The sequence below is a fragment of the Salvelinus namaycush genome, unplaced genomic scaffold, assembly GCF_016432855.1.
Source record: "Salvelinus namaycush isolate Seneca unplaced genomic scaffold, SaNama_1.0 Scaffold427, whole genome shotgun sequence".
Classification (NCBI taxonomy): Eukaryota; Metazoa; Chordata; class Actinopteri; order Salmoniformes; family Salmonidae; genus Salvelinus; species Salvelinus namaycush.
Genome location: NW_024061117.1, coordinates 74,400 through 101,299, shown reverse-complemented (window position 1 = coordinate 101,299; position 26,900 = coordinate 74,400). Strand labels below are relative to the sequence as shown.

Below are 26,900 nucleotides of genomic sequence, written 5' to 3'. Positions count from 1 at the left end.
CTAGTAGCTGCAGAGTGGATGTGGGACCTAGTAGCAGCAGAGTGGATGTGGGACCTAGTAGCTACAGAGTGGATGTGGGACCTAGTAGCTGCAGAGTGGATGTGGGACCTAGTAGCTGCAGAGTGGATGTGGGACCTAGTAGCTGCAGAGTGGATGTGGGACCTAGTAGCAGCAGAGTGGATGTGGGACCTAGTAGCTACAGAGTGGATGTGGGACCTAGTAGCAGCAGAGTGGATGTGGGACCTAGTAGCTACAGAGTGGACCTAGTAGCAGCAGAGTGGATGTGGGACCTAGTAGCTACAGAGTGGATGTGGGACCTAGTAGCAGCAGAGTGGATGTGGGACCTAGTAGCTACAGAGTGGACCTAGTAGCAGCAGAGTGGATGTGGGACCTAGTAGCTACAGAGTGGATGTGGGACCTAGTAGCTGCAGAGTGGATGTGGGACCTAGTAGCTACAGAGTGGATGTGGGACCTAGTAGCAGCAGAGTGGATGTGGGACCTAGTAGCAGCAGAGTGGATGTGGGACCTAGTAGCAGCAGAGTGGATGTGGGACCTAGTAGCTACAGAGTGGACCTAGTAGCAGCAGAGTGGATGTGGGACCTAGTAGCTACAGAGTGGATGTGGGACCTAGTAGCTGCAGAGTGGATGTGGGACCTAGTAGCAGCAGAGTGGATGTGGGACCTAGTAGCTACAGAGTGGATGTGGGACCTAGTAGCAGCAGAGTGGATGTGGGACCTAGTAGCAGCAGAGTGGATGTGGGACCTAGTAGCAGCAGAGTGGATGTGGGACCAAGTAGCAGCAGAGTGGATGTGGGACCTAGTAGCTGCAGAGTGGATGCGGGCGAGGGGCCGGAGCAGGGCGTGATCAAGCTGGAACTGCTTTCTGTCCAGGAGAAAGTGGATGTCCTTCAGCAGAAACAAAAGCTAAGGAGCGACAAAAGGTTCAGCAGGGGCTTTCTACGATCGCCAGAGTCACACACGGAACGACTCGTTGATCTGAACTTCAGAACCGTTCCTCTGAACATCCCGACCGGTGTTCATTTCTGCATCATTGGGTGAAGTGATGCCACAGCCTTCGTCTGGTCCTGATGTTGGTAGCAGGGGAGTTGCGGAGGACGGATAGCGAGGAGGACTGAGAATCACCTGCCCAGCCGGAAAATGCTGACCAGTTTACTCTTGTTCACTGGAACGTTAATGGTTGGACTGTGAGCTAAGACTATTTATGTTATTTTGACTGATTCCTGACATTATATTCCTGAATGAGACACATCTAACAGGTCAGCATTCAATTGAAATGGATGGGTACACTTGGTTTAGACATAATAGGAAAATGCATGTAGGAGCAACTGAAAAATCTGGTGGACTTTTGATTAGAAACTAGATACCACAGCCCTGTAAATGTAAAACCCCAAAAGGGTTCTTCGGCTGTCCCCAAAGGAGAACCCTTTTTGGTTCCAGGTAGAACCCTTTTTGGTTTCAGGTAGAACCTTTAGGGGTTCCATGTAGAACCATCTTTGCAAAGGGTTCTAAATTACACACAAAAGGGTTCTACCTGGAACCAGAAGGGTTCTACCTGGAACCAGAAGGGTTCTACCTGGAACCAGAAGGGTTTGAGCTGGAACCAATAAGGGTTCTTCAAAGGATTCTCCTATGAGGACAGGCGAAAAGCCCTTTCAGGTTCTAGGTAGCACCATTGTTTCTAAGAGTGTAGATGGCATAATGGGACAGTGATTTGAGCATCAGAATATTGTTGTGTTATTTTCTCATGAAGTCTCTACATGGGGACATGATTCTCATTCTTTATTGGCTCAAATGGCTACTTGTCCTGATGTTGCTGCTATTCACCTCTGTGGAGAATTAAATAGTCATATTGCTGGTTTGGAAGACTGTATTAACGATGCTGATAATGTTCCACCCAGGTCCAATTTAGACGAGCACATTACTGGAATTCATAAAGGATTCTAAATGCTGTACTCTAGAATACCGGACCACTCTGTGTTGAGTCTGACATTTCAGGCTGGAGTTCAATCTTGTCAGAATGTCTGTAATGATATGCCTGAAGGCCAGGCATGCATCAGGCAGCCAGAAACCTTGCTGATCACTGTAATGCTCTAACGGAGCAGATCGATCAACCTGAAATACACCAGAACACTCTAGATGGGATTGACTTCTGGTATGACAGATTCTGTCATGTGTTCTATAATAGGTTATATGTGTTACGGGGAAACTTGAAAATACATCCAGAACAAACCCTTCTGGACTAAAGGAACTACATGCATTATGGTCTCAGATGAGTGAACTATAGGGGGATTAGTCTCCTAACATCCCAGTGAACTATAGGGGGATTAGTCTCCTAACATCCCAGTGAACTATAGGGGGATTAGTCTCCTAACATCCCAGTGAACTATAGAGGGATTAGTCTCCTAACATCCCAGTGAACTATAGGGGGATTAGTCTCCTAACATCCCAGTGAACTATAGGGGGATTAGTCTCCTAACATCTCAGTGAACTATAGGGGGATTAGTCTCCTAACATCCCAGTGAACTATAGGGGGATTAGTCTCCTAACATCCCAGTGAACTATAGGGGGATTAGTCTCCTAACATCCAAGTGAACTATAGGGGGATTAGTCACCTAACATCCCAGTGAACTATAGGGGGATTAGTCTCCTAACATCCCAGTGAACTATAGGGGGATTAGTCTCCTAACATCCCAGTGAACTATAGGGGGATTAGTCTTCTAACATCCAAGTGAACTATAGGGGGATTAGTCACCTAACATCCCAGTGAACTATAGGGGGATTAGTCTCATAACATCCCAGTGAACTATAGAGGGATTAGTCTCCTAACATCCCAGTGAACTATAGGGGGATTAGTCTCCTAACATCCAAGTGAACTATAGGGGGATTAGTCACCTAACATCCCAGTGAACTATAGGGGGATTAGTCTCATAACATCCCAGTGAACTATAGAGGGATTAGTCTCCTAACATCCCAGTGAACTATAGAGGGATTAGTCTCCTAACATCCCAGTGAACTATAGGGGGATTAGTCTCATAACATCCCAGTGAACTATAGGGGGATTAGTCTCCTAACATCCCAGTGAACTATAGGGGGATTAGTCTCCTAACATCCCAGTGAACTATAGGGGGATTAGTCTCGTAACATAACAGTGAACTATAGGGGGATTAGTGTACTAACATCACTGTGAACTATAGGGAGATTAGTCTCCTAACATCCCAGTGAACTACAGGGGGATTAGTCTCCTAACATCCCAGTGAACTATAGGGGGATTAGTCTCCTAACATCCCAGTGAACTATAGGGGGATTAGTCTCCTAACATCCCAGTGAACTATAGGGGGATTAGTCTCCTAACATCCCAGTGAACTAGAGGGGGATTAGTCTCCTAACATCCCAGTGAACTATAGGGGGATTAGTCTCGTAACATAACAGTGAACTATAGGGGGATTAGTGTCCTAACATCCCAGTGAACTATAGGGGGATTAGTCTCCTAACATAACAGTTAACTATAGGGGGATTAGTCTCCTAACATCCCAGTGAACTATAGGGGGATTAGTCTCCTAACATAACAATGAACTATAGAGGGATTAGTCTCCTAACATCCCAGTGAACTATAGGGGGATAGGTCTCCTAACATCCCAGTGAACTATAGGGGGATTAGTCTCCTAACATCCCAGTGAACTATAGGGGGATTAGTCTCCTAACATCCCAGTGAACTATAGGGGGATTAGTCTCGTAACATAACAGTGAACTATAGGGGGATTAGTGTCCTAACATCCCAGTGAACTAGAGGGGGATTAGTCTCCTAACATAACAGTTAACTATAGGGGGATTAGTCTCCTAACATCCCAGTGAACTATAGGGGGATTAGTCTCCTAACATAACAATGAACTATAGAGGGATTAGTCTCCTAACATCCCAGTGAACTATAGGGGGATTAGTCTCCTAACATCCCAGTGAACTATAGAGGGATTAGTCTCCTAACATCCCAGTGAACTATAGGGGGATTAGTCTCCTAACATCCCAGTGAACTATAGGGGGATTAGTCTCCTAACATCCCAGTGAACTATAGGGAGATTAGTCTCCTAACATCCCAGTGAACTATAGGGGGATTAGTCTCCTAACATCCCAGTGAACTAGAGGGGGATTAGTCTCCTAACATCCCAGTGAACTATAGAGGGATTAGTCTCCTAATATCCCAGTGAACTATAGGGAGATTAGTCTCCTAACATCCCAGTGAACTATAGGGGGATTAGTCTCCTAACATCCCAGTGAACTATAGGGGGATTAGTCTTCTAACATCCAAGTGAACTATAGGGGGATTAGTCACCTAACATCCCAGTGAACTATAGGGGGATTAGTCTCATAACATCCCAGTGAACTATAGAGGGATTAGTCTCCTAACATCCCAGTGAACTATAGGGGGATTAGTCTCCTAACATCCAAGTGAACTATAGGGGGATTAGTCACCTAACATCCCAGTGAACTATAGGGGGATTAGTCTCATAACATCCCAGTGAACTATAGAGGGATTAGTCTCCTAACATCCCAGTGAACTATAGAGGGATTAGTCTCCTAACATCCCAGTGAACTATAGGGGGATTAGTCTCATAACATCCCAGTGAACTATAGGGGGATTAGTCTCCTAACATCCCAGTGAACTATAGGGGGATTAGTCTCCTAACATCCCAGTGAACTATAGGGGGATTAGTCTCGTAACATAACAGTGAACTATAGGGGGATTAGTGTACTAACATCACTGTGAACTATAGGGAGATTAGTCTCCTAACATCCCAGTGAACTACAGGGGGATTAGTCTCCTAACATCCCAGTGAACTATAGGGGGATTAGTCTCCTAACATCCCAGTGAACTATAGGGGGATTAGTCTCTTAACATCCCAGTGAACTATAGGGGGATTAGTCTCCTAACATCCCAGTGAACTAGAGGGGGATTAGTCTCCTAACATCCCAGTGAACTATAGGGGGATTAGTCTCGTAACATAACAGTGAACTATAGGGGGATTAGTGTCCTAACATCCCAGTGAACTATAGGGGGATTAGTCTCCTAACATAACAGTTAACTATAGGGGGATTAGTCTCCTAACATCCCAGTGAACTATAGGGGGATTAGTCTCCTAACATAACAATGAACTATAGAGGGATTAGTCTCCTAACATCCCAGTGAACTATAGGGGGATAGGTCTCCTAACATCCCAGTGAACTATAGGGGGATTAGTCTCCTAACATCCCAGTGAACTATAGGGGGATTAGTCTCCTAACATCCCAGTGAACTATAGGGGGATTAGTCTCGTAACATAACAGTGAACTATAGGGGGATTAGTGTCCTAACATCCCAGTGAACTAGAGGGGGATTAGTCTCCTAACATAACAGTTAACTATAGGGGGATTAGTCTCCTAACATCCCAGTGAACTATAGGGGGATTAGTCTCCTAACATAACAATGAACTATAGAGGGATTAGTCTCCTAACATCCCAGTGAACTATAGGGGGATTAGTCTCCTAACATCCCAGTGAACTATAGAGGGATTAGTCTCCTAACATCCCAGTGAACTATAGGGGGATTAGTCTCCTAACATCCCAGTGAACTATAGGGGGATTAGTCTCCTAACATCCCAGTGAACTATAGGGAGATTAGTCTCCTAACATCCCAGTGAACTATAGGGGGATTAGTCTCCTAACATCCCAGTGAACTAGAGGGGGATTAGTCTCCTAACATCCCAGTGAACTATAGAGGGATTAGTCTCCTAATATCCCAGTGAACTATAGGGAGATTAGTCTCCTAACATCCCAGTGAACTATAGGGGATTAGTCTCCTAATATCCCAGTGAACTATAGGGAGATTAGTCTCCTAACATCCCAGTGAACTATAGGGGATTAGTCTCCTAACATCCCAGTGAACTATAGGGGGATTAGTCTCCTAACATCCCAGTGAACTACAGGGGGATTAGTCTCCTAACATCCCTGTGAACTATAGGGAGATTAGTCTCCTAACATCCCAGTGAACTATAGGGGGATTAGTCTCCTAACATCCCAGTGAACTATAGGGGGATTAGTCTCCTAACATCCCAGTGAACTATAGGGGGATTAGTCTCGTAATATAACAGTGAACTATAGGGGGATTAGTGTCCTAACATCCCAGTGAACTAGAGGGGGATTAGTCTCCTAACATAACAGTTAACTATAGGGGGATTAGTCTCCTAACATCCCAGTGAACTATAGGGGGATTAGTCTCCTAACATAACAATGAACTATAGAGGGATTAGTCTCCTAACATCCCAGTGAACTATAGGGGGATTAGTCTCCTAAAATCCCAGTGAACTATAGAGGGATTAGTCTCCTAACATCCCAGTGAACTATAGGGGGATTAGTCTCCTAACATCCCAGTGAACTATAGGGGGATTAGTCTCCTAACATCCCAGTGAACTATAGGGAGATTAGTCTCCTAACATCCCAGTGAACTATAGGGGGATTAGTCTCCTAACATCCCAGTGAACTAGAGGGGGATTAGTCTCCTAACATCCCAGTGAACTATAGAGGGATTAGTCTCCTAATATCCCAGTGAACTATAGGGAGATTAGTCTCCTAACATCCCAGTGAACTATAGGGGATTAGTCTCCTAATATCCCAGTGAACTATAGGGAGATTAGTCTCCTAACATCCCAGTGAACTATAGGGGATTAGTCTCCTAACATCCCAGTGAACTATAGGGGGATTAGTCTCCTAACATCCCAGTGAACTACAGGGGGATTAGTCTCCTAACATCCCTGTGAACTATAGGGAGATTAGTCTCCTAACATCCCAGTGAACTATAGGGGGATTAGTCTCCTAACATCCCAGTGAACTATAGGGGGATTAGTCTCCTAACATCCCAGTGAACTATAGGGGGATTAGTCTCGTAACATAACAGTGAACTATAGGGGGATTAGTGTCCTAACATCCCAGTGAACTATAGAGGGATTAGTCTCCTAACATCCCAGTGAACTATAGGGGGATTAGTCTCCTAACATCCCAGTGAACTACAGGGGGATTAGTCTCCTAACATAACAGTGAACTATAGGGGGATTAGTCTCCTAACATCCCAGTGAAATATAGGGGGATTAGTCTCCTAACATCTCAGTGAACTAGAGGGGGATTAGTCTCCTAACATAACAGTGAACTATAGGGGGATTAGTCTCCTAACATCCCAGTGAACTATAGGGGGATTAGTCTCCTAACATAACAGTGAACTATAGAGGGATTAGTCTCCTAACATCCCAGTGAACTATAGAGGGATTAGTCTCCTAACATCCCAGTGAACTATAGGGGGATTAGTCTCCTAACAGCCCAGTGAACTATAGGGGGATTAGTCTCCTAACATCCCAATGAACTACAGGGGTCTCCTAACATCCCAGTGAACTATAGGGGGATTAGTCTCCTAACATCCCAGTGAACTATAGGGGGATTAGTCTCCTAACATCCCAGTGAACTATAGGGGGATTAGTCTCCTAACATCCCAGTGAACTATAGGGGGATTAGTCTCCTAACATCCCAGTGAACTATAGGGGGATTAGTCTCCTAACACCCCAGTGAACTAGAGGGGGATTAGTCTCCTAACATAACAGTGAACTATAGGGGGATTAGTCTCCTAACATCCCAGTGAACTATAGGGGGATTAGTCTCCTAACATCCCAGTGAACTATAGGGAGATTAGTCTCCTAACATCCCAGTGAACTATAGGGGGATTAGTCTCCTAACATCCCAGTGAACTATAGGGGGATTAGTCTCCTAACATCCCAGTGAACTATAGGGGGATTAGTCTCCTAACATCCCAGTGAACTATAGGGGGATTAGTCTCCTAACATAACAGTGAACTATAGAGGGATTAGTCTCCTAACATCCCAGTGAACTATAGGGGGATTAGTCTCCTAACATCCCATGAACTATAGGGGGATTAGTCTCCTAACATCCCAGTGAACTATAGGGGGATTAGTCTCCTAACATCCCAGTGAACTATAGGGGGATTAGTCTCCTAACATCCCAGTGAACTATAGAGGGATTAGTCTCCTAACATCCCAGTGAACTATAGGGGGATTAGTCTCCTAACATCCCAGTGAACTATAGGGGGATTAGTCTCGTAACATAAGAGTGAACTATAGGGGGATTAATGTCCTAACATCCCAGTGAACTATAGAGGGATTAGTCTCCTAACATCCCAGTGAACTATAGGGGGATTAGTCTCCTAACATCCCAGTGAACTATAGGGGGATTAGTCTCCTAACATCCCAGTGAACTATAGGGGGATTAGTCTCCTAACATCCCAGTGAACTATAGGGGGATTAGTCTCCTAACATCCCAGTGAACTATAGGGGGATTAGTCTCCTAACATCCCAGTGAACTATAGGGGGATTAGTCTCCTAACATCCCAGTGAACTATAGGGGGATTAGTCTCCTAACATCCCAGTGAACTATAGAGGGATTAGTCTCCTAACATCCCAGTGAACTACAGGGGGATTAGTCTCCTAACATCCCAGTGAACTATAGGGGGATTCGTCTCATCAACTACCCCTAGACAAAGAAACTCAATGACATGTTTAAGGAAGCCGTTCTACACGTATTTTGAAACAAGTTACAATGCCATGTCTATAAGATTAAACACAACCCTAAGATACAAAGGCCCGTTACAGCATGTTGCATAACATCATCATTCGTACCGATGGCAGAGCATAGCATAAACACCGATTAAATTGTTGTAAAAAATGGGCATGTAAATAGCCTACTAATAATGAGTTAATTTCCTTCCCTTTAGTTGAGCTGACACCCTGTTCCGTGAAGAAACAGCAGTGCCTGGATCTTGGACCAGCAACAAAAACAGCAGACAGGCCAAGCAACACTCCAGAACTGACATGAACCAAGCTCATATTGATGTTTTGGAGCTGGACAGAGAGAGAAAAATCTACTGCAGATTGAGGTCCTGAATTTACAAAAAGAGCTACTGCAAATTCAGAAACAGAAACTCCTTCAGGGAAACGAATGCCCACTGTGTAAAGAATGCCGATCTTTATATTTATTAAAACAATTATTTATTAAAATATTTTATTTATTAAAACAATGCTTTCCCAAGCAGTTTGGTGTCCTCCAGTCTTGTCCCCACTCTTGTGTTCTGGTGCTTTCAGTTCCACACGGTATGGTACTGAGATAAATACATTTGAATATAGATAGACTAATTAGGAATTGTACGTGCCGATCAAAATATAATATAGCTTTTTACATGATACCAATGTTATATTATACACACCTTAGGCTGCAAAATGGTTCTCAATCAAGGTTCTCTTGACAGCATTCTCATTGGCATCAGCAGCATATTGCACCTGGCCATCTTCTCCATTCTCCTCAGGTAGGTCCTCCTCAGCCAGGTCCTCCTCAGGTAGGTCCTCTTCAGTCTCCTCAGGCAGGTCCGCTTCAGTCTCCTCAGGCAGGTCCTCTTCAGTCTCCTCAGGTAGGTCCTCTTCAGTCTCCTCAGGCAGGTCCTCTTCAGTCTCCTCAGGCAGGTCCTCTTCAGTCTCCTCAGGTAGGTCCTCCTCAGTCTCCTCAGGTAGGTCCTCTTCAGTCTCCTCAGGCAGGTCCTCTTCAGTCTCCTCAAGTAGGTCCTCCTCAGCCAGGTCCTCCTCAGGTAGGTCCTCTTCAGTCTCCTCAGGCAGGTCCTCTTCAGTCTCCTCAGGCAGGTCCTCTTCAGCCTCCTCAGGTAGGTCCTCCTCAGCCAGGTCCTCCTCAGTCTCCTCAGCCAGGTCCTCCTCAGGTAGGTCCCCCTCAGTCTCCTCAGGCAGGTCCTCTTCAGTCTCCTCAGGTAGATCCTCCTCAGTCTCCTCAGGTAGGTCCTCTTCAGTCTCCTCAGGTAGGTCCTCTTCAGTCTCCTCAGGTAGGTCCTCTTCAGTCTCCTCAGGTAGGTCCTCTTCAGTCTCCTCAGGTAGGTCCTCCTCAGCCTCCTCAGGTAGGTCCTCCTCAGCCTCCTCAGGTAGGTCCTCCTCAGTCTCCTCAAGTAGCTCCTCTTCAGTCTCCTCAGGCAGGTCCTCCTCAGGTAGGTCCTCCTCAGTCTCCTCAGGTAGGTCCTCTTCAGTCTCCTCAGGTAGGTCCTCCTCAGTCTCCTCAGGTAGGTCCTCCTCAGTCTCCTCAGCCAGGTCCTCCTCAGTCTCCTCAGGTAGGTCCTCCTCAGTCTCCTCAGGTAGGTCCTCCTCAGCCTCCTCAGGTAGGTCCTCCTCAGCCTCCTCAGGTAGGTCCTCCTCAGCCTCCTCAGGTAGGTCCTCCTCAGCCTCCTCAGGTAGGTCCTCCTCAGCCTCCTCAGGTAGGTCCTCCTCAGTCTCCTCAGGTAGGTCCTCCTCAGTCTCCTCAGGTAGGTCCTCCTCAGTCTCCTCAGGTAGGTCCTCCTCAGTCTCCTCAAGTAGCTCCTCTTCAGTCTCCTCAGGCAGGTCCTCCTCAGGTAGGTCCTCCTCAGTCTCCTCAGGTAGGTCCTCTTCAGTCTCCTCAGGTAGGTCCTCCTCAGCCTCCTCAGGTAGGTCCTCCTCAGTCTCCTCAGCCAGGTCCTCCTCAGTCTCCTCAGGTAGGTCCTCCTCAGTCTCCTCAGGTAGGTCCTCCTCAGTCTCCTCAGGTAGGTCCTCCTCAGTCTCCTCAGGTAGGTCCCTCTCAGTCTCCTCAGGCAGGTCCTCCTCAGCCTCCTCAGGTAGGTCCTCCTCAGTCTCCTCAGGCAGGTCCTCCTCAGTCTCCTCAGGTAGGTCCTCTTCAGTCTCCTCAGGTAGGTCGTCCTCAGGTAGGTCCTCCTCAGCCTCCTCAGGTAGGTCCTCCTCAGCCTCCTCAGGTAGGTCCTCCTCAGCCTCCTCAGGTAGGTCCTCCTCAGCCTCCTCAGGTAGGTCCTCCTCAACCTCCTCAGGTAGGTCCTCCTCAGTCTCCTCAGGTAGGTCCTCCTCAGTCTCCTCAGGTAGGTCCTCCTCAGTCTCCTCAGGTAGGTCCTCCTTAGTCTCCTCAGGTAGGTCCTCTTCAGTCTCCTCAGGTAGGTCCTCCTCAGGTAGGTCCTCCTCAACCTCCTCAGGTAGGTCCTCCTCAGGTAGGTCCTCCTCAGCCTCCTCAGGTAGGTCCTCCTCAGCCTCCTCAGGTAGGTCCTCCTCAGCCTCCTCAGGTAGGTCCTCCTCAGTCTCCTCAGGTAGGTCCTCCTCAGTCTCCTCAGGTAGGTCCTCCTCAGTCTCCTCAGGTAGGTCCTCCTCAGTCTCCTCAGGTAGGTCCTCCTCAGTCTCCTCAGGTAGGTCCTCCTCAGTCTCCTCAGGTAGGTCCTCCTTAGTCTCCTCAGGTAGGTCCTCTTCAGTCTCCTCAGGTAGGTCCTCCTCAGGTAGGTCCTCCTCAACCTCCTCAGGTAGGTCCTCCTCAGGTAGGTCCTCCTCAGCCTCCTCAGGTAGGTCCTCCTCAGCCTCCTCAGGTAGGTCCTCCTCAGCCTCCTCAGGTAGGTCCTCCTCAGTCTCCTCAGGTAGGTCCTCCTCAGTCTCCTCAGGTAGGTCCTCCTCAGTCTCCTCAGGTAGGTCCTCCTCAGTCTCCTCAGGTAGGTCCTCCTCAGCCTCCTCAGGTAGGTCCTCCTCAGTCTCCTCAGGTAGGTCCTCCTCAGGTACGTCCTCCTCAGTCTCCTCAGGTAGGTCCTCCTCAGCCTCCTCAGGCAGGTCCTCCTCAGCCTCCTCAGGTAGGTCCTCCTCAGTCTCCTCAGGTAGGTCCTCCTCAGTCTCCTCAGGTAGGTCCTCCTCAGTCTCCTCAGGTAGGTCCTCCTCAGTCTCCTCAGGTAGGTCCTCCTCAGCCTCCTCAGGTAGATCGTCTCCTTGTCTCTTGCCAAAGTTATACAGAACCGCAACTGCAGTAATGATGGTCAGTGTAGTGTCCATCTTCGTGCAGAGCCTTTAGGCAGGGGGATCTTTTGTTCCACACTCCAAAAACTCTCTATGAGAGCTCTTGTCAGGATATGAGAGGTGGTCTATTCTCTCTCTATGAGAGCTCTTGTCAGGATATGAGAGGTGGTCTATTCTCTCTCTATGAGAGCTCTTGTCAGGATATGAGAGGTGGTCTATTCTCTCTCTATGAGAGCTTTTGTCAGGATATGAGAGGTGGTCTATTCTCTCTCTATGAGAGCTCTTGTCAGGATATGAGAGGTGGTCTATTCTCTCTCTATGAGATCTCTTGTCAGGATATGAGAGGTGGTCTATTCTCTCTCTCTATGAGACCTCTTGTCAGGATATGAGTGGTTGTGTTCTCTCTCTCTTCATTTGTCTGGGGGTTTAAAAGGGGAGTCATAAGGTACCCAAGACAGGCATATCCATTGTCACCTAGTAGGTGGCCTTCATACGCCCTCCTTTCCAGCATTTCACACAGACGACTATTGTCAAAGATTCTGCTGTCATGGCTGGATCCTGGCCATCTAGCTAGGATGTTGGTGAGCTGACCTTTGACATCACAAACAGGCTGCACGTTGATGGAGCAGTAACCTTTCCGATTACAGAATAGTTCTCCATTCTCACCACCAGGGTTGGGAATAGGAATGTGTGAACAGTCTATTGCCCCTAGTACACCTGGGAATCTAGCTCTCCTGTAAACATCCAGCTGCTGTTTCCTCTGTAGGGCTGAACCTGATGTACTGACTCTTCAGACCGGCAATATCACTGGACCCTCTGACTACAATCCTGCAGACGGTTGACTTGTGAAGTCCAGAAAGGTCCTCATCCACCATCTGGAAACATCCAGTTATATAGAACCGTAGGGTCACCAGGAGCTGCAGTAGTGGGAGGTACAGCCTCGTTCCTATCACTCCCATGCTTAATGGTTGGTCCAACCTTTCTGCCCAGTTGCATTACAGAGTCCTTGGAGAAGCGGCGTTTCTCCTTGAAAACTCACCGTTATCATGAAACTCAACAGGATTCAACCGGTCTCTAATTATTCTCTGAGGAACTCTGTCGTTTTGGTCTCTCCACAGTACATTTTATCTGTTAAACCACCTCAAGTGGCAGTTTAGAATTAATCTCCAATCTAAGTAAAACATGTTTTATTGAGCAACAGGCTTAAAATTAATCTAGGTTTAAAGTGAAAACTAAATTTATATTAGAGGAAGGATTTAATTTAACTAGGATTAATTTAAAACTAGGTTTAAAATTTGGTGCAACAAGATGAATAGATAAACCTTGATTTAAACCAGTTTAAGAGTTAATCCATGTTGGTGAAACTCACCCACAATGTGGGCTGGGCATCATGCAGACGCATGACATTATAATGAAATCAATCAATCATATTAATATGGATAGATACAATTCAAACATGACCATATTAAATAGACAACAGTCACACAGGCACACTTTGCACTCAGCTCCAGGGCTAGTAATGTTGAAGGGTAAATGAGATCAAAGATTAAATATTATTCAGACAGACGGGGGGAAATGGAAAGATTAAATATTATTCAGACAGACGGGGGGGAAATGGAACCATATCTATTCTCAGTCTGATTAAAATGAGTTGTGTGTGTATTTCCATGCTTAGTGCTGATCCTCTGACCCTGAGGAAGTCTCTAAATACTTCTAGTAGACACTAATATGAATCAGGCTGTTGTCAACTTTCAATATAAACCTGTCAGTTAATATTGTTTTATTTACAATTTAAATTGTTGATTTATAACCTGTCAGTTTATACAGAATAATACAAATATTCCAAAACATGCATCCAGGTTTGCAACAACGCACTAAAGTTATACTGCAAAAAATGTGGCAAAGCAACTGACTTTTTTGTCCTTGAATATAAAGTGTTATGTTTTGGGCAAAATTCATACAACACATTACTGAGTACCACACTCCATATTTTCAAACATAGCCGTGGCTGCATCATGTTATGGGTATGCTTGTAGTCGTTAAGGACTGGGGAGTTTTTCAGGATAAAAAAATAAATAGAATGGAGCTAAGCACAGGAAAAATCCTAGAGGAAAACCTGGTTCAGTCTGCTTTCTACCAGACACTGGGAGATGAATTCCCCTTTCAGCAGGAACACAAGGCTAAATCTACACTGGAGTTGCTTACCAAGAAGTTAGTGAACGTTCCTGCATGCCCGAGTTACAGTTTTGACTTAAATCTACTTGAAATTCTATGGCAAGACCTGAAAAGTGTTGTCTAGCAATGATCAACAACCAATTTGACAGAGCTTGAAGAATTTTGAAAATAATAATGGGCAAATATTGCACAATTCAATCTTAGAGACTTACCCAGAAAGACTCACAACTGTAAACGCTGCCAAAGGTGTTTCTACAAAGTATTGACTCAGGGATGTGAATACTTATAAAAAATGTGATATTTCTGTATTTCATTTTCAAAAAAAAATCCAAAATTTCAAAGAAACATATTTTCACTTTGTCAATATGAGGTATAGCGTATAGTGTGTATAGTGTGTATAGTGTATAGTGTGTCGTGTGTATATGGGTGAGAAGAAAATATGGAATAAGTCAAGAGATAGGAATACTTTCTGAAGGCCCTGTATGTGGATTTACTCACCTCTCCACAGGTCTGTCCACCTGTCGTGCCGAGTGGGAAGAACTGCAGAACAAAAGACATGATTGAGAAAACATTCCCCAGTTGTACCTTCCCTGCCTCAGAGCTGTACATGGCTCTGCTTCGTCTGAATCAGGAGCTTTTCATACTGTCAACCAACAGATATCCAGGTTATTGCTTTAACTCAAGAGGAATGCATGACTTTCATATCAGTATCCTGATTTTAAGAGCCAACTAACTTGGCCACCGGCGTAAATATTTGAGATACCAGCGTTTATTCCCATAATACCAGAAAACACAGTATTTTCAGCTTGAAAATAAACATTCCTCCTACCGTTGTTAATATAACTAAATGTGCTTATGTCTCTGCACGGACTGCTCGTTGGGGTTGCAGGCTGGGTATCTGTAAAGCACTTACAACTGCTGATGTAAAAAAAGGCTTTATAAAATACATTTTTTTGTGAAATTTGATTGAAACTGAAACCTGCCTATGTGATGACAGGCTTATCCTGACTGTGTTCTGTTTCATAAACTAGCTTGTTCCAGCCTGGATATCATCCTGACTGTGTTCTGTTTCATAGCATAAACTAGCTTGTTCCAGCCTGGATATCATCCTGACTGTGTTCTGTTTCATAGCATAAACTAGCTTGTTCCAGCCTGGATATCATCCTGACTGTGTTCTGTTTCATAGCATAAACTAGCTTGTTCCAGCCTGGTATCCTGACTGTGTTCTGTTTCATAGCATAAACTAGCTTGTTCCAGCCTGGTATCCTGACTGTGTTCTGTTTCATAGCATAAACTAGCTTGTTCCAGCCTGGTATCCTGACTGTGTTCTGTTTCATAGCATAAACTAGCTTGTTCCAGCCTGGTATCCTGACTGTGTTCTGTTTCATAGCATAAACTAGCTTGTTCCAGCCTGGTATCCTGACTGTGTTCTGTTTCATAGCATAAACTAGCTTGTTCCAGCCTGGATATCATCGACATTGTTTCAATTCATGTTGACCGTTCTGTCTTTTGTCCACTGAATCGTTAAATCAGCAAGTGCTGACGGTGAGGCTGACATGCCCATTGTCCGAATGCCACGTCCTTCAGCCAATAATAGCTCTGAGATGTCTACTGTTGAGATGTAGCCTGCTGTGGCATTGACGTTATAATTAAATGTCTGGCTTTTGTAGCAAACCCAAATGGCTATTACATATCTCAAAGGGTAGGAAAGGGAACAGTGACTGTGTGTACAAACCTCTACGATTCGACAGTACTCCACATCAATCTGAAAGACAAAGTCTGTGCCTCCAACATACAGCTCATCGCCGTCTTCTGGGTGGAAGAAGAAGACGGTGTGGTTCTGAGTAATGTTATAATCCAGCCTGTCGCCTAGTTTGTCTGGGGAGGGAGGAATGGAAACGTTATGGAGCTGAATGGAGGCACAGTCATAGAAAGAATAAGCTGCATTAGCTATTATTTACAATTGGTAATTATATTTCTCTGGGTACAATAGAAGGCTTCAGAAAACAAAATGGCGACAAAGCAAGAATGTACATTTGAAGAAATGAAAAAGAACAAAACTTTTGTCCATAATATTTTGTGGGTAGATGTCTATACAGTAGCGCTGTTTTTTTACGTCCGTGTGGCACTATTCATTTCACACACATATGATGGAAGGCATCATCATCGTCATACAGTGTCATTCTACAGAGTCAAGTAGCATCGTTATTCGTTTCACATACTATTGAAGTCATCATGTAGACCTTACGCAGTCATCCCACGCAGTGTGACATTCTGTTGAATTATCTTATTAGGCTAGGCTAATTCCTTCCATTTAGGGTTAGGCTAATTCCTTCCATTTAGGGTTAGGCTAATTCCTTCCATTTAGGGTTAGGCTAATTCCTTCCATTTAGGGTTAGGCTAATTCCTTCCATTTAGGGTTAGGCTAATTCCTTCCATTTAGGGTTAGGCTAATTCCTTTCCATTTAGGGTTAGGCTAATTCCTTCCATTTAGGGTTAGGCTAATTCCTTCCATTTAGGGTTAGGCTAATTCCTTCCATTTAGGGTTAGGCTAATTGTTTCCATTTAGGGTTAGGCTAATTCCTTTCAATTTAGGGTTAGGCTAATTCTTTCCATTTAGGGTTAGGCTAATTCCTTCCATTTAGGGTTAGGCTAATTCCTTTCCATTTAGGGTTAGGCTAATTCCTTTCATTTAGGGTTAGGCTAATTGTTTCCATTTAGGGTTAGGCTAATTCCTTTCCATTTAGGGTTAGGCTAATTCCTTCCATTTAGGGTTAGGCTAATTGTTTCCATTTAGGGTTAGGCTAATTCCTTTCCATTTAGGGTTAGGCTAATTCCTTTCCATTTAGGGCTAGGCTAATTCCTTCCATTTAGGGTTAGGCTAATTGTTTCCATTTAGGGTTAGGCTAATTCCTTTCCATTTAGGGTTAGGCTAATTCTTTCCATTTAGCGTTAGGCTAATTCCTTTCCATTTAGGGTTAGGCTAATTCCTTTCCATTTAGCGTTAGGCTAATTCCTTTCCATTTAGCGTTAGGCTAATTCCTTTCCATTTAGCGTTAGGCTAATTCCTTTCCATTTAGCGTTAGGGTAATTCTTTCCATTTAGCATTAGGCTAATTCCTTTCCATTTAGCGTTAGGCTAATTCCTTTCCATTTAGGGTTAGGGTAATTCTTTCCATTTAGGGTTAGGCTAATTCCTTCCATTTAGGGTTAGGCTAATTCCTTTCCATTTAGGGTTAGGCTAATTCCTTTCCATTTAGCGTTAGGCTAATTCCTTTCCATTTAGGGTTAGGCTAATTCCTTTCCATTTAGGGTTAGGCTAATTCCTTTCCATTTAGCGTTAGGCTAATTCCTTTCCATTTAGGGTTAGGCTAATTCCTTCCATTTAGGGTTAGGCTAATTCCTTTCCATTTAGCGTTAGGGTAATTCTTTCCATTTAGGGTTAGGCTAATTCCTTTCCATTTAGGGTTAGGCTAATTCCTTTCCATTTAGCGTTAGGCTAATTCCTTTCCATTTAGGGTTAGGCTAATTCCTTCCATTTAGGGTTAGGCTAATTCCTTTCCATTTAGGGTTAGGCTAATTCCTTTCTATTTAGCGTTAGGCTAATTCCTTTCCATTTAGGGTTAGGCTAATTCCTTTCCATTTAGGGCTAGGCTAATTCCTTTCCATTTAGGGTTAGGCTAATTCCTTTCCATTTAGGGTTAGGCTAATTCCTTTCCATTTAGCGTTAGGCTAATTCCTTTCCATTTAGGGTTAGGCTAATTCCTTTCCATTTAGCGTTAGGGTAATTCTTTCCATTTAGGGTTAGGCTAATTCCTTTCCATTTAGGGTTAGGCTAATTCCTTTCCATTTAGCGTTAGGCTAATTCCTTTCCATTTAGGGTTAGGCTAATTCCTTCCATTTAGGGTTAGGCTAATTCCTTTCCATTTAGGGTTAGGCTAATTCCTTTCTATTTAGCGTTAGGCTAATTCCTTTCCATTTAGGGTTAGGCTAATTCCTTTCCATTTAGGGCTAGGCTAATTCCTTTCCATTTAGGGTTAGGCTAATTCCTTTCCATTTAGGGTTAGGCTAATTCCTTTCCATTTAGCGTTAGGCTAATTCCTTTCCATTTAGGGTTAGGCTAATTCTTTTCCATTTAGGGTTAGGCTAATTCTTTCCATTTAGGGTTAGGCTAATTCTTTCAATTTAGGGTTAGGCTAATTCCTTTCCATTTAGGGTTAGGCTAATTCCTTTCCATTTAGCGTTAGGCTATATCCTTTCCATTTAGGGTTAGGCTAATTCCTTTCCATTTAGCGTTAGGCTAATTCCTTTCCATTTAGGGTTAGGCTAATTCTTTCTTTGAATGAAACGGGCCATTGAATGACATAAGGTTAAAGTCCTCATGTGAAGTTCTTGTAATTTCATGTCACCAAGTAGAATAAAGTAGCCCTGAGCTATATCATTATGTAGCCCTGGGCTATATCATTATGTAGCCCTGAGCTATATCATTCTGTAGCCCTGAGCTATATCATTCTGTAGCCCTGGGCTATATCATTCTGTAGCCCTGAGCTATATCATTATGTAGCCCTGGGCTATATCATTCTGTATCCCTGTGCTATATCATTCTGTAGCCCTGACCTATATCATTCTGTAGCCCTGGGCTATATCATTCTGTAGCCCTGAGCTATATCATTATGTAGCCCTGGGCTATATCATTATGTAGCCCTGTGCTATATCATTCTGTAGCCCTGACCTATATCATTCTGTAGCCCTGAGCTATATCATTCTGTAGCCCTGGGCTATATCATTCTGTAGCCCTGTGCTATATCATTCTGTAGCCCTGATCTATGTCATTCTGTAGCCCTGATCTATATCATTCTGTAGCCCTGAGCTATATCATTCTGTAGCCCTGATCTATGTCATTCTGTAGCCCTGATCTATATCATTCTGTAGCCCTGGGCTATATCATTCTGTAGCCCTGAGCTATATCATTCTGTAGCCCTGATCTATGCCATTCTGTAGCCCTGATCTATATCATTCTGTAGCCCTGGGCTATATCATTCTGTAGCCCTGAGCTATATCATTCTGTAGCCCTGATCTATGTCATTCTGTAGCCCTGATCTATATCATTCTGTAGCCCTGATCTATATCATTCTGTAGCCCTGATCTATGTCATTCTGTAGCCCTGATCTATATCATTCTGTAGCCCTGGGCTATGTCATTCTGAACCCCTATGCTATATCATTCTGTAGCCCTGATCTATGTCATTCTGTAGCCCTGATCTATATCATTCTGTAGCCCTGATCTATGTCATTCTGTAGCCCTGGGCTATATCATTCTGTAGTCCTGGGCTATATCATTCTGTAGTCCTGGGCTCTATCATTCTGTAGTCCTGAGCTATATCATTCTGTAATGTTGTCTCTCTGGGTGGTAGTTCTAATGCTGTCTCTCTGGGTGGTCGTTCTAATGCTGTCTCTCTGGGTGGTAGTTATAATGCTGTCTCTCTGGGTGGTAGTTCTAATGCTGTCTCTCTGGGTGGTCGTTCTAATGCTGTCTCTCTGGGTGGTCGTTCTAATGCTGTCTCTCTGGGTGGTCGTTCTAATGCTGTCTCTCTGGGTGGTAGTTCTAATGCTGTCTCTCTGGGTGGTCGTTCTAATGCTGTCTCTCTGGGTGGTAGTTCTAATGCTGTCTCTCTGGGTGGTCGTTCTAATGCTGTCTCTCTGGGTGGTCGTTCTAATGCTGTCTCTCTGGGTGGTCGTTCTAATGCTGTCTCGCTGGGTGGTAGTTCTAATGCTGTCTCGCTGGGTGGTAATTCTAATGCTGTCTCTCTGGGTGGTCGTTCTAATGCTGTCTCTCTGGGTGGTCGTTCTAATGCTGTCTCTCTGGGTGGTCGTTCTAATGCTGTCTCTCTGGGTGGTCATTCTAATGCTGTCTCGCTGGGTGGTAATTCTAATGCTGTCTCTCTGGGTTGTAGTTCTAATGCTGTCTCTCTGGGTGGTCGTTCTAATGCTGTCTCTCTGGGTGGTAGTTCTAATGCTGTCTCTCTGGGTGGTCGTTCTAATGCTGTCTCTCTGGGTGGTTGTTCTAATGCTGTCTCTCTGGGTGGTCGTTCTAATGCTGTCTCTCTGGGTGGTAGTTATAATGCTGTCTCTCTGGGTGGTAGTTATAATGCTGTCTCTCTGGGTGGTAGTTCTAATGCTGTCTCTCTGGGTGGTAGTTCTAATGCTGTCTCTCTGGGTGGTAGTTCTAATGCTGTCTCTCTGGGTGGTAGTTCTAATGCTGTCTCTCTGGGTGGTAGTTCTAATGCTGTCTCTCTGGGTGGTAGTTCTAATGCTGTCTCTCTGGGTGGTAGTTCTAATGCTGTCTCTCTGGGTGGTAGTTATAATGCTGTCTCTCTGGGTGGTAGTTATAATGCTGTCTCTCTGGGTGGTAGTTCTAATGCTGTCTCTCTGGGTGGTAGTTATAATGCTGTCTCTCTGGGTGGTAGTTATAATGCTGTCTCTCTGGCTGTCTCTCTCTGCATTGAGTATCACCAGCACACAGACAAGACTCTGCAGAGTTCACTGACTGTTATGTGATACGGTTAGAAAAACATCCCTAACTTCTTATAAACAGGTTGGGGCCCTAAAATAGGCTACATATTTACACTGAGTGCAACAAACATTAGGAGCACCTCAATTTGTCAGGTCATGAACTCTACAAGGTGTGAAAGCGTTCCACAGGGACGCGGGCACATGGGAAACTGTTGAGTGTGAAAAACCCAGACGCATTGTAGTTCTTGACACACTCAAACCGGTTCGCCTAGCAACTACTACCATACCCAGGTCAAAGGAACTTAAATCTTTTGTCTTGCCCATTCAATCTATGAATGGCACCTTTACAGTAGTGTTGTAGTGCTGCTTTTGATACCATCGATTACCACATTCTTTTGAAGAGATTGGAAACCCAAATTGGTCTACAAGGACAAGTTCTGGCCTGGTTTAGATCTTATCTGTCAGAAAGATTTGTCTCTGTGAATGGTTTGTCCTCTGACAAATCAACTGTAAGTTTCGGTGTTCCTCAAGGTTCAGTTTTTTATGTTTTCGATATATATTTTACCTCTTGGTGATGTCATTCGGAAACATGTTAACTTTCACAGCTATATGGACGACACACAGCTGTACACTTCGATGAAACATGGTGAAGCCCCAAACTTGCCCTCCCTGGAAGCCTGTGTTTCAGACATCAGGAAGTGGATGGCAGCAAATGTTCTACTTTTAAACTCAGACAAAACAGAGATGCTAGTTCTAGGTCCCAAGAAACAAAGATATCTTCTGTTGAATCTGACAATTCATCTTGATGGTTGTACAGTCGTGTCAAATAAAACTGTGAAGGACCTCGACGTTACTCTGGAACATGATCTCGCTTTTGACGAACATATCAAGACTGTTTCAAGGACAGTGTTTTTCCATCGTAACATGGAAAAAATCTGAAACTTTCTGTCCAAAAATGATGCTGAAAAATTAATCCATGCTTTTGTTACTTCTAGATTAGACTACTGCAATGTTCTACTTTCCGGCTACCTGGATAAAGCACTAAATAAACTTCAGTTAGTGCTAAACACGGCTGCTAGAAACTTGACTAGATCCCAAAAATTTGATCATATTACTTCAGTGCTAGCCTCTCCACACTGGCTTCCTGTTAAGGCTAGGGCTGATTTCAAGCTTTTACTGCCAACCTACAAAGCATTGCATGGGCTTGCTCCTACCTATCTCTCTGGTTTGGTCCTGCCGTACATACAGTACCTACACATACGCTACGGTCACAAGACGCAGGCGTCCTAATTGTCCCTAGAATTTCTAAGCAAACAGCTGGAGGCAGGGCTTTCTCCTATAGAGCTCCATTTTAATGGAATGGTCTGCCTATCCATGTGAGAGACGCAGACTCGGTCTCAACCTTTAAGTCTTTATTGAAGACTCATCTCTTCAGTAGGTCCTATGATTGCGTGTAGTCTGGCCCAGGAGTGTGAAGGTGAACGGAAAGGCATTGGAGCAACGAACCACCCTTGATGTCTCTGCCTGGCCGGTTCCCCTCTATCCACTGGGATTCTCTGCCTCTAACCCTATTACAGGGGCTGAGTCACTGGCTTACTGGTGCTCTTTCATGCCGTCCCTAGGTGGGGTGCGTCACTTGAGTGGGTTGAGTCACTGATGTGATATTCCTGTCTGGGTTGGCGCCCTTCTTGGGTTCGTGTGGTTGGGGAGATCTTTGTGGGCTATACTCAGCCTTGTCTCAGGGTAGTAAATTGATGGTTTGAAGCTATCTCTCTAGTGGTGTTGGGGCTGTGCTTTGGCAAAGTGGGTGGGGTTATATCCTGCCTGGTTGGCCCTGGTATCGTCAGACTGGGCCACAGTGTCTCCCAAACCATCCTGTCTCAGCCTCCAGTATTTATGCTGCAAAAGTGTGTGTGTCGGGGGGCTAGGGTCAGTCTGTTATTTCTGGAGTATTTATCCTGTCTTATCCGGTGTCCTGTGTGAATTTCAGTATGCTCTCTCTCTTTCTCTCTCCCTCATAATATTGTGTAACCGTTCAGACGCAACAGACAATTTCGTGAGAACACCGATTTTTCGTATTTCTCATGGTCTGACAAACGCCGCTCCAGCTCTGTCACCTTTCAACGCAGATGCGGAAGTGCGACATCGGCGGATGTGGTGGATAGATATCTCTCTCTATCTTAACCTGACAGATTATCTCTAGTTTAACCTGACAGATTATCTCTAGTTTAACCTGACAGATTATCTCTAGTTTAACCTGACAGATTATCTCTATTTTAACCTGACAGATTATCTCTATTTTAACCTGACAGATTATCTCTAGTTTAACTTGACAGATTTTTAATGGGGATGTTTTTATTATGCTAATTAGATTTACGGAAGGGTGCGGACATCCACTCTAGAGGGTTAAAGTAGGCCTTAACCCTATCAGTCCCAAAATCTGCTCTTCATTTATCTGCATGTTCAGCCCTTATTTTTAGCCTCACAATGAAGTGTTTTACCGGTTTCTTTTAGGACAACCAGGGCTACAAGAAGAACACAAAACTATTTTACATAAACAGTTGCATTCATGAGTTTTATTGACAAATATCAATATTTTTTAAAAATAAGGTCAGCCAAAGCAAAAACCTGATAAAAATGAATTTATATGAATACTGTAAGTACAGAAATGGTATTCCCCGTGGGAAAATAATATCCAACTAGTCAGCGACAACTGTGTGGCGTTTGTGACAGCAACTATGCGAACTTATTACAGCAATATAGACACTTTGTCCTGGGATCTCCTATGGTCTTCTATGTAGAAGGACCCTTTACAGTATTATAGACACTATCCCCTGGGATCTCCTATGTAGAAGAACCCTTTACAGTATTATAGACACTATCCCCTGGGATCACCTATGGTCTTCTATGTAGAAGGACCTCTTGTCTCACAAACACAGCTCTAGCTCAACCCCAGTTAAGTTTTGTAGCTCAAACACTTGATGTTTAATTGGGGTTAGACACATTGGGTTAGGATTCATCTTAATCTGATTACCCTTCCTCCTAGACTTTGATTGTTGCTTTTATGATATGGTTAGATATATATATATCTTTTTTTTTTTATTAAAAATGTTTAGATTTTTTTGCACTTTGAGATTATTCTTGTATAATGAAAATCGCTTTACAACGGTAATACATTATTATAATTATATTATTGACACTGAATCAGACTTGATAGCCTTTGTTGCAAAATTGTTACTGTTAAAGAACAGGTGTAGTGTACAGCAGTCACAGAGTACATGTATTTACCTTGTCTCAAGATTAGTCTCGGTATATCCCTCACACCTCGGGTAAATGGAAAATTAATCAAAGCAAGAAAAACAAGCAATTTCATTTTTGCTTTGATTTGCGGTCAAATTACTCAAAAGAATTCATTGGTGTTGCCATGACGGCAATGTCTCAAGCGTTGGAATCATGATGAACGTTGAACTGAATGCGTTGCTGTCCGTCTCCTCTGCGTTCATCACGTACACTGGGAAATAACAGACTCAGCGCCGACGGTGTACACAACTCCGCCCCAGAGTGTGTGCGCTTGTAAACCTGACCCGCCTCCACTCCAGGTTATAAATCTAAGCTACTACTAAAATAAAACACTTCTAAAATAACTACCATCACATTACAAATCTAACGCTACTACTAAAATAAAACACTTTTAAATGAACTACCATCACTTTACAAATCTAACGCTACTACTAAAATAAAACACTTTTAAAATAACTACCATCACATTACAAATCTAACGCTATTACTAAAATAAAACACTTTTAAATGAACTACCATTACATTACAAATCTAACGCTACTACTAAAATAAAACACTTTTAAAATAACTACCATCACATTACAAATCTAACGCTACTACTAAAATAAAACACTTCTAAAATAACTACCATCACATTACAAATATAACATTACTACTAAAATAAAACACTTTTAAATGAACTACCATCACATTACAAATCTAACGCTACTACTAAAATAAAACACTTCTAAAATAACTACCATCACATTACAAATCTAACGCTACTACTAAAATAAAACACTTTTAAATGAACTACCATTACTTTACAAATATAACGTTACTCCTAAAATAAAAACCTTATATGTCTATCTTGGTTTTATTTCGATAAGGTGAGCCAATGTGCACATGTCGTTGCCTGCCATTACTAGTTAGCTACAGCTGAGTGTTTGATAGATCCGTCTGGATTAGACCAAGACAAGAAAAGCTAGACGGCTAAAAACAATCAGTTGATAACGTCTGCTAGCTAGCTAGCCTGCTGTTTGTTGCCAGGGAAACTAAACAAAGACCGCAGAGAAAGCGAGACACCCCACTCCCTCATTTTATTTGGTCGGGCGGGTGGGAGGACACGATTCGATCATTCTCGCCGCCCGTTAAAGCATGTTTTGCACCAGTTTAAAGTTGATTGCATTAGGAATCAGACTGCCTCCCTGGTGTGACGAAGGTGCCCTGCTCTGTCAGACGGCGAAGTCGGCTCAAAACAAATGTAACATTAATTGTGTAGTAATTAGTAGGATTCGGTGTATTCACATGTGATTGCTTTTGATAAAAACGCTTTATCTGCCTTCCCAATAAAAACGAGTTCTTAGATTACTGTTTGATTTGTGAAGGGAGCTCCCCCTTCCCCGCTTTGCCCCAATAACTGAGCGTAAAATAACTCCCTCAATCAGTAGACCAGAGCCAGCTGGAAGCCAGATATCGTGGAGGAACAGAAAGCATGCTCAACATGAGAGAGGAAATGCCCACCTATACAGACAGGAACCTTGACCATTTTTGTTCAGTGGTAAACGGCCTGAGTAAATCATCTTATTTATCCACCATCTTTGAATTAAAGTGTTCTTCCTGAAAACTGCACTTTGGCAAAAATAGTAAGTTTAGCTAGCTAGCTACACATTGAACCAGCATCTGGGCAGAGGAGACAATGCATAGACTATGATTTTAACCATCTTATGCCGCGTTTCAAACTTCAGACTTCGGTGCGTTCAAGACAACTGGGAACTCGGAAAAAAAGTGCTCAGACTAGGAAAATCGTTTTGAACTGTCAAACATCTCAGAAGTAAATATGGATTTGCTCTTAACTGACTTGCATAGTTAAATAATAAAATGGTGGAATAATGTTGTTTATTCCAGGTGGAGTGGTTTCAGTCCCATAATGTTGTTTATTCCAGGTGGAGTGGTTTCAGTCTCATAATGTTGTTTATTTCAGGTGGAGTGGTTTCAGTCTCATAATGTTGTTTATTCCAGGTGGAATGGTTTCAGTCCCATAATGTTGTTTATTTCAGGTGGAATGGTTTCAGTCCCATATTGTTGTTTATTCCAGGTGGAGTGGTTTCAGTGTCATAATGTTGTTTATTCCAGGTGGAGTGGTCTCAGTGTCATAATGTTGTTTATTCCAGGTGGAGTGGTTTCAGTCCCATAATGTTGTTTATTCCAGGTGGAATGGTTTCAGTCTCATAATGTTGTTTATTCCAGGTGGAGTGGTTTCAGTCCCATAATGTTGTTTATTCCAGGTGGAGTGGTTTCAGTCCCATAATGTTGTTTATTCCAGGTGGAGTGGTTTCAGTCTCATAATGTTGTTTATTCCAGGTGGAGTGGTTTCAGTCTCATAATGTTGTTTATTCCAGGTGGTTTCAGTCTCATAATGTTCTTTATTCCAGGTGGAGTTGTTTCAGTCCCATAATGTTGTTTATTCCAGGTGGAGTGGTTTCAGTCCCATATTGTTGTTTATTCCAGGTGGAGTGGTTTCAGTCTCATAATGTTGTTTATTCCAGGTGGAGTGGTTTCAGTGTCATAATGTTGTTTATTCCAGGTGGTTTCAGTCTCATAATGTTCTTTATTCCAGGTGGAGTTGTTTCAGTCCCATAATGTTGTTTATTCCAGGTGGAGTGGTTTCAGTCCAATATTGTTGTTTATTCCAGGTGGAGTGGTTTCAGTCTCATAATGTTGTTTATTCCAGGTGGAGTGGTTTCAGTCTCATAATGTTGTTTATTCCAGGTGGTTTCAGTCTCATAATGTTGTTTATTCCAGGTGGAGTGGTTTCAGTCCCATAATGTTGTTTATTCCAGGTGGAGTGGTTTCAGTCTCATAATGTTGTTTATTCCAGGTGGTTTCAGTCCCATACTGTTGTTTATTCCAGGTGGAGTGGTTTCAGTGTCATAATGTTGTTTATTCCAGGTGGAGTGGTCTCAGTGTCATAATGTTGTTTATTCCAGGTGGAGTGGTTTCAGTCCCATAATGTTGTTTATTCCAGGTGGAATGGTTTCA

General features: G+C 43.7%; 1 protein-coding gene across 1 annotated transcript in view; it reads right to left on the bottom strand.

Moving 5' to 3' along the window:
* Nucleotides 1–25,075, bottom strand: part of LOC120041260 (semaphorin-7A-like) — a 51,539-nt gene extending 26,464 nt beyond the window's left edge. Inside the window, exons 1-3 of the mRNA XM_038986195.1 lie at nucleotides 23,868–25,075; nucleotides 15,804–15,946; nucleotides 14,567–14,608 (exon numbers count right to left, since the gene is read on the bottom strand). Of these exons, the coding sequence (XP_038842123.1) occupies nucleotides 14,567–14,608; nucleotides 15,804–15,946; nucleotides 23,868–23,952 (270 nt within the window). The 5' untranslated portion in view covers nucleotides 23,953–25,075. The remainder of the gene's footprint in view (nucleotides 1–14,566; nucleotides 14,609–15,803; nucleotides 15,947–23,867) is intronic.
* Nucleotides 25,076–26,900: the final 1,825 nt, after the last annotated feature.